We start from the raw sequence: 12,316 nt of genomic DNA, 5'->3' as shown, positions 1-12,316 counted from the left end.
AGTAATGAGGAGGGAGGCTGAAGGGATAGGTTGGGACTAGATTGTGAAGGGCCTTGAGAGTCACCCAAGGCATTTTCACTTTATCACAGTCAAGGATCACCACAAACTGTGTGGATCACCACAAATTGTGGAAAATTCTTAGAGGTGGGAATACCAGACCACCTGACCTACCTCATGAGAAATCTGTATGCAGGTCAAGAAGCAACAGTTAGAACTGGACATGGAAATGGAGAAAAGACAATCTCTTTAACAAGTGGTGCTGGAATAAATGCTGGAGAGGGTGTGGAGAAAAGGGAACCCTCTTACACTGTTGGTGGGAATGCAAATTAGTACAGCCACTATGGAAAACAGTGTGGAGATTTCTTAAAAAGCTGGAAATAGAACTGCCATATGACCCAGCAATCCCACTGCTGGGCATACACACCGAGGAAACCAGAATTGAAAGAGACACGTGCACCCCAGTGTTCATTGCAGCACTGTTTATAATAGCCAGGACATGGAAGCAACCTAGATGCCCATCAGCAGACGAATGGATGAGGAAGCTGTGGTACATATACACCATGGAATATTACTCAGCCATTAAAAAGAATTCATTTGAATCAGTTCTAATGAGATGGATGAAACTGGAGCCCATTATACAGACTGAAGTAAGCCAGAAAGATAAAGACCAATACAGTATACTAACACATATATATGGAATTTAGAAAGATGATAATGATAACCCTATATGCAAAACAGAAAAAGAGACACAGATGTATAGAACAGACTTTTGGACTCTGTGGGAGAAGGCGAGGGTGGGATGTTTCAAGAGAACAGCATCAAAACATGTATATTATCTAGGATGAAACAGATCACCAGCCCAGGTTGGGTGCATGAGACAAGTGCTCGGGCCTGGTGCACTGGGAAGACCCAGAGGGATCGGGTGGAGAGGGAGGTGGGGGGGAGGACCGGGATGGGGAATACATGTAAATCCTTGGCTAATTCATTTCAATGTATGACAAAAACCACTGCAATGATGTAAAGTAATTAGCCTCCAACTAATAAAAAAAAAATTAACAACAAAAAAATAAAATAAAATAAAATAAATATATGCATAAAAAAAAAAAAAACAAGTGGTGCTGGGAAAACTGGTCAACCACTTGTAAAAGAATGAAACTAGAACACTTTCTAACACCATACACAAAAATAAACTCAAAATGGATTAAAGATCTAAACATAAGACCAGAAACTATAAAACTCACTCTCTGACATGTATCACAGCAGGGTCCTCTATGACCCACCTCCCAGAGTAATGGAAATAAAAGCAAAAATAAATAAATGGGACCTAATTAAACTTAAAAGCTTTTGCACAACAAAGGAAACTATAAGCAAGGTGACAAAGACAGCCTTCAGAATGGGAGAAAATAATAGCAAATGAAGCAACTGACAAAGAATTAATCTCAAAAATATACAAGCAACTCCTGCAGCTCAATTCCAGAAAAATAAATGACCCAATCAAAAAATGGGCCAAAGAACTAAACAGACATTTCTCCAAAGAAGACATACAGATGGCTAACAAACACATGAAAAGATGCTCAACATCACTCATTATCAGAGAAATGCAAATCAAAACCACAGTGAGGTACCATTTCACACCAGTCAGAATGGCTGCTATCAAAAGTCTACAAACAATGCTGGAGAGGGTGTGGAGAAAAGAGAACCCTCTTACACTATTGGTGGGAATGCAAACTAGTACAGCCACTATGGAGAACAGTGTGGAGATTTCTTAAAAAACTGGAAATAGAACTGCCATATGACCCAGCAATCCCACTCCTGGGCATACACACTGAAGAAACCAGAATTGAAAGAGACACGTGTACCCCAATGTTCATCGCAGCCAGGACATGGAAGCAACCTAGATGTCCATCAGCAGATGAATGGATAAGAAAGCTGTGGTACATATACACAATGGAATATTACTCAGCCATTAAAAAGAACACATTTGAATCAGTTCTAATGAGATGGGTGCCTATTATACAGAGTGAAGTAAGTCAGAAAGAAAAACACCAATACAGTATACTAACACATATATATGGAATTTAGAAAGATGGTAACGATAACCCTATATGCGAGACAGCAAAAGAGACACAGATGTATAAAACAGTCTTTTGGACTCTGTGGGAGAAGGCAAGGGTGGGATGATCTGAGAGAATAGCATTGAAACATGTATATTATCATATGTGAAACAGATTGCCAGTCCAGGTTCAATGCATGAGACAGGGTGCTCAGGGCTGGTGCACTGGGATGACCCAGAGGGATGGGATGGGGAGGGAGGTGGGAGGGGGGATCAGGATGGGGAACACATGTACACCCATGGCTGATTCATGTCAATGTATGGCAAAAACCACTACAATATTGTAAAGCAATTAGCCTCCAATTAAAATAAATTTAAAAAAAAGAACTGGACATGGAACAACAGACTGGTTCCAAATCAGGAAAGGAGTACGTCAAGGCTGTATATTGTCACCCTGCTTATTTAACTTATATGCAGAGTACATCATGAGAAATGCTGGGCTGGATGAAGCACAAGCTGGAATCAAGATTGCTGGGAGAAATATCAATAACCTCAGATACGCAGATGACACCACCCTTATGGCAGAAAGTGAAGAACTAAAGAGCCTCTTGATGAAAGTGAAAGAGAAGAGTGAAAAAGTTGGCTTAAAACTCAACATTCAGAAAACTAAGATCATGGCATCAGGTCCCATCACTTCATGGCAAATAGATGGGGAAACAGTGGAAACAGTGAGAGACTTTATTTTTTGGGGCTCCAAAATCACTGCAGATGGTGATTGCAGCCATGAAATTAAAAGACGCTTACTCCTTGGAAGAAAAGTTATGACCAACCTAGACAGCATATTAAAAAGCAGAGACATAAAAAAAATTAAAATAAAAACAATACTGATTCACAATTAAAATAAGTTGCAAAACTAAAAAAAAAATTAAAATAAAATAAAAAGCAGAGACATTACTTTGCCAGCAAAGGTCTAGTCAAGGCTATGGTTTTTCCAGTAGTCATATGTGGATGTGAGAGTTGGACTATAAAGAAAGCTGAGCACCAAAGAATTGATGCTTTTGAACTGTGGTGTTGGAGAAGACTCTTGAGAGTCCCTTGGACTGCAAGGAGATCCAACCAGTCCATCCTAAAGGAAATCAGTCCTGAATATTCATTGGAAGGACTGATGCTGAAGCTGAAACTCCAATACTTTGGCCACCTGATGGGAAGAACTGACTCATTGGAAAAGACCCTGATGCTGGGAAAGATTGAAGGCAGGAGGAGAAGAGGGATGACAGAGAATGAGATAGTTGGATGGCATCACTAACTCAATGGACGGGTTTCAGTAAACTCTGGGAGTAGGTGATGGACAGGGAGGCCTGGTTTGCTGCAGTCCATGGGGTCGCAAAGAGTTAGACACGATTGAGTGACTGAACTGAACTGAACTGACAGTCAAGGAGGAGGTGCTGCAGACATTGTAGAAGGGTTGGGATGTTAAATTGGGTGTAGCCCAAGAGAAAGGGAGGTGTTAGTAAGAGCAGAGAGGGTGGGTTGATGGAATCACAGAGCCCTGGGGCTGGAATCAGACATTTGTGAAAACTGGGGCCCAGAGAAAGGAAGTAACTTGCTGGAAGGATGCTGTGGGGCATTGCCCAGCTCTGCACCATCCCCTCCCCCTTCAATGCTGGAGCCCTCAGCCTGTTGGTGATTGACAGCACATGGCTGGGCCCCTCTCAGAGAACGACCTTCAGCTGAAAGTAGCCACCATTCCCAAGGCTGTGCACCAGTCCCAGGTGGCAGCCTGCATCTAGTGACTGGTCAATGCGGGGACATAATGCCCTGGCTCCTTTACCACCATTTAGGACAATTCTGAGGGGCCACACTGGCTCCAGAGCTGCCCATGTTATGGCTGCATCACAGTTCAACTTCCTCCTCTGACTGATCCTGCTTTCTTCACTCCTCGCAAGTGTTGATTCTGACAGTGCTCCCCAAGAAACCTCCTGCCCACAAAGCTCTGTGTCACATCGTTTTCCTGAGAATGCAGCCCATGATGTTTCCCTAAGATCACAGGCCAATTCAGTGGAGTCAGGACAGGAACCCATGTCTTCTGACCCTGGACCTTTCTATCACACCTGGCGGACTTCCCACACTGATTGATTCCTCTTAGGCTCTTTCTCTGTAACATCCATCCAGGGATTTGGGACAAGTGACCTTAGAGACTGGGTTAAAGGTTGCTAGGAGAAATGTCCCTCCTGCCCTAGGTGCACCCTGCAGGGCAATGAGTTTGTGCCTGTGGAACAATTAGTGCTGTCACAGGTTCTTCCGCAGGGAGGAAATGGGAGGTGACTTCCTGGCTCCCTAGGGGGCTCCTCCACTTGCTTGGGTTTGTGGCTAAGGAAGTCAACCTGGAGAAGGCTGAAATAAAAAAGATCATGTAGGTGACTCAGGGCTTGGAATCCAAGGCCCTGGACCAGGTAGGGCTAGCCTTGAGAACTAAGTTCTGCCCCAAGACAGAGAGGTGTGCCAGGGGTTTTCAGAGGCACACCACACCCTGCTGAAGTAATTCCCTGCTCCTCATTTTGCAACAAGACCCAGGGGCTCCCAACTGGCACCCATGCTGTGCCCACCTACAGGATCCGCTCACTGTTTGGTGGTGAAGTATATGGAACCTCCTTTACAGCCCTGTGGAGCCACAGTGATAGAATTTGTATGGATTTCTTTGCTGCTTTTGTTTATTGCTGTGCAGAGGCAGTGAGACCCAAAGGAGGCCAAACCTAGACTTTCAGCAGCTCCCCCGGCCTCTCAGGATCAATCTTCTGTTTGGGGGAGCTGGAGAGGGGCTGAGAGGAGGCCTCTGACCCCAGCTGACAATCAGGAAGCCAAGTACTTAGGGAGTCACAAAGCTTTTGTTTAAACAACAAATCCCTCAAGTAGTAAACACACCAATACTTAGTGTAGCATTCACAAAGCCCCACAGCAAGCAAGACGTGTGGACCACACACCTTAGAAGAAGGCAGTAAATGGGCATTTTTAGAAGTTCCAAGATGTGATTCAAATAAGAGTGAGGGCCAAACAAGGCTTTCAAAAGTGTTGTGCTGGGCTGAAAGGAGGAAATGTCTAGTGGTCACCCTGTGGGGAAGATTACGAATGCTCAGTCCAGACAGAAGGGCGCTGGTTAAAACCTCACCAAAATGGATAGTTATTGTCCCTGCTCATTTATCCTTCCCCTAGGATGCCACGTTCTATTTATCATTTACATCACTTCACTTTGGGCTCCTCAGGCTTCCCCATTAACCTTGCACTCATTATGAATTGCACCCACCTATCTTTTGAAGGTTACACTCAGCGTCAGGGTGTCTGTCTTTTCAGAGCCCTACAATGCCCACTGCTTTAGTGAGCCTACTGTAATGGTCTCTCCTCCAGACAGGCCTAACCTACAGAGGAGATCCACCACTGCGTTTCTTAGCAGTGCCAGTAGGTACCACAGCATGTACCTCAGGGCTGTGGTAAATGGTGTATTCTGTGTCTTTCTATTGGAGTTTTCCAGTCTTTTTCAGTATGTTTTAGTCTCTCAGTCATGTCTGACTCTTTGTGACCCCATAGACTGTAGCCTGCCAGGCTCCTCTGTCCATGGGATTCTCCAGGCAAGAATACTGGAGTAGGTTGCCATTTCCTTCTCCAGGGGATCTTCCCAACCCAGGGATCAAACCCAGGTCTCCTGCATTGCAAGCAGATTCTTTATTGTCTGAGCCACAAGGGACACCCCCTTTTTCAGTATATCCACTCCAATATGTCCACTTCTAAATCTTTTGATCCCGTATTCCATTATTGCCATAGAAATGCTGGCATTTTGACCTCATTTAGTGTGGGTCATCATGTTTTGTATACTTCTAGAAGCTGTCTTAGTGAGTCTGCACTAACTCTTGTGATCCTTGCCAGGGTATTAAATCCTATTTTCCAGGGTTGTGTTCTCACATTGATAAACTCTCCTTTTTCCAACCTTATAGTCTAGCTCCCTTGATCAAGCACTCACAGAATCAGTTTCATGTGCACTCTTCCAGCTCATGCCAATCTGTACAAGCTAGGCTGTGCAGCTACTTGGAGCATTGTTAGTTTCCTTCTTTATCAAGCCTACCATGTTCATGCTGTGCCTTAACTGTTGTTATAGGCTTAGTGGCTAGAGGGGAAGTAAATGCATGTTTTGCCTCCTGGGGGAGAAGTTCTGCATTATCTCCAAGTAAGAGGTGTGGGGACTATTAAAGGTAGGAAAATCAGTGCTCACTTCGGCAGCACATATACTAAAATTGGAACGATACAGAGAAGATTAGCATGGCCCCTGCGCAAGGATGACACGCAAATTCGTGAAGCGTTCCATATTTAAAAAAAAAAAAAGGTAGGAAAATCAGGCCAAATTCTACGGGCTCAGAGGGTTCAGGGAAATCTGGGTATTCAAGATTTTGATGGTATCCCTCTAGATATCCCCAAACTGTATGTCAGGGTCCTATTCTTTCCCCAGGAAGCATCCTGATTTTGATGCAGTAAACCTGTCTCCATTAGTAGTTAATCTTTGGAGCTCAGTAACCACTGAAATCTATTGGTCTCATAGCTACTATTTCACCCTATTTCTCAAATACGTGATATAGCACAGCAGATCATATGTTCCCTTCTACCAGTATACCATCGCAATTCACCACCTGGTAAAAGTCTACAATGACAGGAGTGTCACCTCGTGGCGGAGAGGTATCTATTCTCTACCTACCCCTCTGCAGTGTGGACCTCCTTGCCAACTGGCCAGTGAGTATCTAGCTCCCAAATCCCATCAAAGTGCTGGCTTTCGTGAGTTACACTCAGTCTCAAGTGTCATAATTTGTGTTCCCCAGGAAGCCAACTCTAAGACAGAATGTAGCACGCCAGATGCTTATTAAGAGATGTCTTTTGGATTAACACCTGTGAAAGGAGCAGGCCTAAACAGAGAGTGGGGGTGGGGGCTGGAGTTGAGCTGCACTACAGGACCAATAACAGCCTCAGTCAACCCCACAGAGAGATCTAAAGTTAGAATGACCCTTCAGAATTATCCCAACTGAGCTGAGATGGTTAAGCCTTTGTAGTCCTCTTTGGGCTGCCCCTAGAAAGCTCTGTGACCTTGAGTGAGGCAACTCCATATCTGAGGCAATCCCTGAAGGAGCTAACAGCTGGAGGAAGCTTTCCAACAGTGCTCTCAGCGGCTCATCCAAAAAGTCCTTTATTGAAATGGGAGATAGGCTGTCACATCACAGGATGCAACACAGGAACCAACTCTTTACTCTTGTCTGCTTGCTAAGTCGCTTTAGTTGTATCTGACTCTTTGTGACCCCACTGACTGTAGCCAATGTCCATGGGATTCTGTCCGTGGGATTCTCCAGGCAAGAATACTGGAGTGGGTTGCTGTGCCCTCCTCCAGGGGATCTTCCCCACCCAGGGATCAAACCTGCATCTCTTACATCTTCTGCATTGGCAGACGAGTTCTTTACCACTAGAGCCACTTAGGAAGACCACTTTACTCTAAAAATGGACAATTAAAAGTAAAAAATTAAGCATTTGTCCAGTCTTTCCTATATGAATTGTATTTCAGAGCAGCCAAACAGCCAATGGGTGATGAGGATAAATTCTATACAGAGGGATCCAGTTAATAAATTATAAGAAATGATGAGATTAGTTTATTTTTGTTTTTCAACCCTAATAAATATTTTTTTCAGATAATAAACACCAATTAATGAAACTACAAAGTGAAAGATTGATGGGAAACTTTATAGGGGAACATTCAGGCTGCCTCTACTTGAACCCGCTGATTAATCTGAACATCACTGAGTGTTAGACAGTATATACTTTCTGATGTGTTGCAACAGGAAGAATACAGCACCATCTCTGAGCACTTCTGCTTTAAAAACTTTGTACTAGAATCTAATGAAAACTTTAGAGCCAACTTATGGTTTATAGTTATGTTAAATTTATTCCTCTAATGAAAGGAGCAACCTAAGTAACAACAAAAATAAGCAAAGAGACAAATGAGAATGTAGGACTTTCAACAATAAAAGTGACTTGATTTCTTCAACAGCTCAATAGAAGGAAGAAAAAAAAGAGAGACTGTTTTAGATTAAAGACACATAACCAAGTACAATGTGTGCGTCTTGTTTGGATCTAGATTTAAACAAACCAAATGTAAAAAGACATTTTTTTGAGATAATTGAAGAAATCAGACTATGGGCTGGGTATTAGAGAACATCAAAGAACTGTTATGAATTTTGTTTCAGTGAAAGTGGCATTGTGGCTATATCTTTTGGAAAATATCCATATTTTCAGAGAAGAATGAATTACATAGGATAAAATGACATGCTGTTTGAAATTTGTTCTAAAATATACAAATAGAAGAAGAAAAGAATATATAAAGCAGGTATAGAAAGGTTTTAATTTTTAAAAATTTTATTGAAATATAGTTGATTTACAATGTTGTGTTAGCTTCAGGTGTATAGCAAAGTGATTCAATTTTTGAATGTGACTAATTAGTATCTGGGAATTCATATCATTCTATTTTTGTGTATTTAAAAAAATTTTAAGATACCAAAAAAAAAAAAATGCAAAGGACCCAGTAGGGGAAATAATGTTCAAAGGACATAAATATACAATAAACATTTGTGAAGATAGTTTTACTGAAAGGAAAACACAAATTAAAACATTGAGATAGTAATTTTTATTCAAAACATTGGAAAAAGGTTAAAAGGTCAAAACCACTTGGTGCTATGAATGTAACAAAATAGCTAACTTTCTGGGAGGCAAATTGTCCCCATCTTACAGTATTTATTAAGAGTAAACCACACACATGCTTTTAGACACAACAGTATTCTGTAGAAATAATTATACCAGAAATTCATGAGGATGTACAGATCATGGCAAGAAAAAAAATTCAAACAACATGAAATATCACAGAGGAATGGTCAAATAATGGTTCATCTGTATCAGGGATCATTATATTTTAAAAAATAAAAATGTTTTTTCTATAATCAAATGGTGTATGTTTGTTTAACAGTACAAAAAAAGTAAAACTGCAAGTAAGGAAAAACAGAAAAACTCATAATTCCGGACCTGGAGATAACATCTTGAAATATATCATTTCAGGTGTTTCTCATTGTGCAGTGTGTGTGTGTGTGTAACTATATGCATATTTATATATATATGTATGTACTTGTTTTTCCAATAAAAATAGGTATCACATTACACAATATTCGGTGACCTCCTGTTTCCTTAATTCCCTCATAAATATTTTCCACATGAATAAATTTTCATCTGCAAACAGGGTCCTTAAGAACTCCATAGTTTTGTGCATACTGCATACTGCATAAACTAACCCCATCTCCTACTTGCGGTATGTAAGTGCATTCCAATTTCTTCTTTCATAAACAGCCTCCCTGCATGCTTGCAAAGATTTGAAGATGATTTGCCAATTGCCTTCTGGAAAGTTCCGGCTGCTTCTGGAGGCATTTGAGGCAAAATAGTCTGAATGCTTTCCCATCACGCGAGCCTGCCTGCTATCTCCCCAGATAGCAAAACTGTAGTTTTCAGAACTTCTAAGACTTGTCTTATCCTGCCCGTTAGTCATGCCTCCGAACTGGGAACTCTGTTCCAGAAATCCCTACACCCTCTCCCTCCCCTAGCCTCATTCCCGCCCCTCCCCACGCGCCCGCCCCCTCCCCCGCTCTTTCCCGCTCGGCGTCCTGGCCTATGGCAAACGCCAAGAATTAATTAGGGGCGGGGATCAAGGAGCGGCTGTCAGGAGGTCGCCATATTTCAGTACGGCCCCGCTGCCGGCCCGGCAGTCTGCTGGTTGGGAGAGGTGCTGACAGGGCGGGGCCGCTGCGCGGCTCTGCCGGCCTCACCCCCTCCCGCCCCGGACAGGTGGCTGGAGCGCGCCCCGCCCCCGCCAGCTGCGGGTGGGAGCAAGCGAGAGCCAGTCCCGGACGGCCGGGCGAGGAGTCCGGCAGCGGCAAAAGAGTATCGTGGCGGCCAAAAAAATGCTCCTGTACCGAGGGGCCCCTGCGGGCCCTGGCGCGCCGGGTAGCGCGCTGGCCAGGCCGGGCGGCGGCCCGCAGGCCTTTGGGATCCGTTTGAGCACGGTAGGTCGGGGGCCCGAGGGGGCGGACGCACGCGCGCGGGCCCCGGGACTGCGGGGGGCGCGCTGGGAGGGCCCGGCGGGCCGAGGCCTCACGCGGGACGGGACCTTCTCTCGCCCCCAGATGAGCCCTCGCTACCTACAGAGCAACTCCAGCAGCCACACGCGACCCTTCAGTGCCATCGCGGAGCTGCTAGGTGAGTGGCGAGGGCGGGCCTGGCCGTGAAAGCCCGAGGCAGAGGTGCCAACGTGGTGCCGGGGACGCGAGAAGAAAGTGCGGAGCCGCGCGGGGAGGGCCGGGGCAGGGGTGGGAGCGTCGGGACCGGCCTTGGCTCCGCAGACGGCGGAGGGAGTCGGCTCCGTCGCCAGGGACGAAGTTCCGCAGATAAAGCTGAGGAAACAAGATGTGACCCAAGAGTTAGTCCCGTGTGGTTTTTCTCTCTGGCCCGTGACGTTCCAGGCGCTTTAGGGTAGCTTAGTTAGTAATCAAAAGGAGATGCACACAAATTTCGGGCCCCGAGGCAGCTGGGCTCCACGGGGGCCAGCGACAGACGGAGGGCGCCAGGCTAGCAAAGGGGCATGAAGAAAAGTCTGGAAAACGGAGTTTTTTAACTTTTGGGACCAGAGAGTCTGGGAATGATGGGACATCTCTTAAGAGATGACACGAGTGCATTTGGCTCCCTGCGGCTGTGGAGCGCTGGGTCCGCGATCCAAGAGCGCCCTCACACCGCTGGAATGAATAACTGAGCACTTAACCTCTCGCTCCACCGATGTTTGCTTTTAAAGCGTTTTCAGTTGATCCCTTGAAGCCAAGTACACCAGCTTTTGCAGTAGTGTGCTAAATACTGTGTGGAGAGCAAAGAAGAAAAACATTCCTGGACAAAATGCAGCAGCATACCGAGCACATTGCAACTGTTTGAAAAATTAAAGTTATGGAAAGGTATTTCTGGGGCAAGGTAGCACAGAACAGAATATTGAAAATGGTTTCAAAGCTCCCCCAAATGAGCCCCAGACTCCACTTAAGCAATCGCTGTGGCCCTGCAACGTGAATTGTCTTGAGCGAGAAGTCAGTGGGCATCAGGAGAGTTACTTGCAAGGGTGATGGGGAACTAGGGTGATTATTTTCGCCGTAACGCAGAATGCTTACAATATGTATGACTGTTCGTTAGAAGGTGAAGGCGAAAAACTGACATTGACCCGTTTTGAATCCTAGAGAACAGGGACTGTATTTTTCAGATTTTGCACCATGCCTTGAGGGAAATTCACAGTGGAGTGAGATCTAGGTGCATGTGACTTACAAAAGAGAAAAAGAGGGGAAAGCCACCAGTTTACTTAGTGAGAAATGAGAGACAGAATCTTGTTCCCTCACAGTAGCACCGTGCAGAACCATGTGTACCTATGCTATACTGTGTATTGAACTTTATGGATGATTTTTAAAGTGTTTCATTTGTAGTTTTGAATATATATGATTCTTGCCTTAAGCATTAACTTAAAGAACCTAATTCTGGTCTAAGCCGACCCATACGAGTACAAGTATACAGGTGTATTATATACAGACACACACATGCCTGCACACATATATACCAACACAAATCACAACTATCTGTCATATTAATAATAGAGAAAAGGGAGAGCAACGTGTTAACTGGTAATCTGAAGCTTTCAGTTTAGATTTTCCTTCAGTAGTTTTCTTCACTTATGCATTAATTTTCTGGTGAACCATTCATTTGATAAATATTTATTGAGCATTCACTGTGGTGGATACAAAAATGAATACAACATAGGTTCATCTTCGAGTAGGGGAGAGAAAACATGTACAGAAGGTTTATTCTTTGTATAACTGCAAAATAGAAAGTGATATATTGGCGAAGATGGACACATTTTGTACTGTGGGAGTCCAAAGGAAGGAGGGGTGACATTCAGCTTACCAGGAAAAGGAGAGTTAGGAAAGACTTTGGAGAGGAGGTGACATTTGAGCTGAGATTTGAAGGATTGGGACATGTGGGCATGGGTGTGGGTAGGGGAGGGCATTCCAGGCAAAAGGAACAACTGCATTAACCAAGTCATGAAGAATACCGAGTAACTGAGTTTAGTTGGAACATGGATATCATGAAGAGTTAAAACTATACGTCTTTAGAGAG

General features: G+C 44.2%; 1 protein-coding gene and 1 non-coding gene across 3 annotated transcripts in view; both read left to right on the top strand.

Moving 5' to 3' along the window:
- Positions 1 to 6,306: 6,306 nt before the first annotated feature.
- LOC139033296 (U6 spliceosomal RNA) lies at positions 6,307 to 6,413 on the top strand. Its single transcript, XR_011485910.1, has one exon. It is a non-coding gene; the product is annotated as a U6 spliceosomal RNA (small nuclear RNA).
- Positions 6,414 to 9,849: 3,436 nt separating this feature from the next.
- The window catches only part of MORC4 (MORC family CW-type zinc finger 4), a 69,868-nt gene continuing 67,401 nt past the window's right edge, over positions 9,850 to 12,316 (top strand). For both annotated transcript variants that reach the window (XM_020877936.2, XM_020877935.2), the window contains exons 1-2: positions 9,850 to 10,179; positions 10,300 to 10,372. In XM_020877936.2, the coding sequence (XP_020733595.2) occupies positions 10,078 to 10,179; positions 10,300 to 10,372 (175 nt within the window). In that variant the 5' untranslated portion in view covers positions 9,850 to 10,077. The remainder of the gene's footprint in view (positions 10,180 to 10,299; positions 10,373 to 12,316) is intronic.

The sequence above is a fragment of the Odocoileus virginianus genome, unplaced genomic scaffold (genome assembly GCF_023699985.2).
Source record: "Odocoileus virginianus isolate 20LAN1187 ecotype Illinois unplaced genomic scaffold, Ovbor_1.2 Unplaced_Scaffold_1, whole genome shotgun sequence".
Lineage (NCBI taxonomy): Eukaryota > Metazoa > Chordata > Mammalia > Artiodactyla > Cervidae > Odocoileus > Odocoileus virginianus.
The sequence above is the reverse complement of the archived record's forward strand: the minus strand, read 5'-3'. Positions and strand labels throughout refer to the sequence as shown.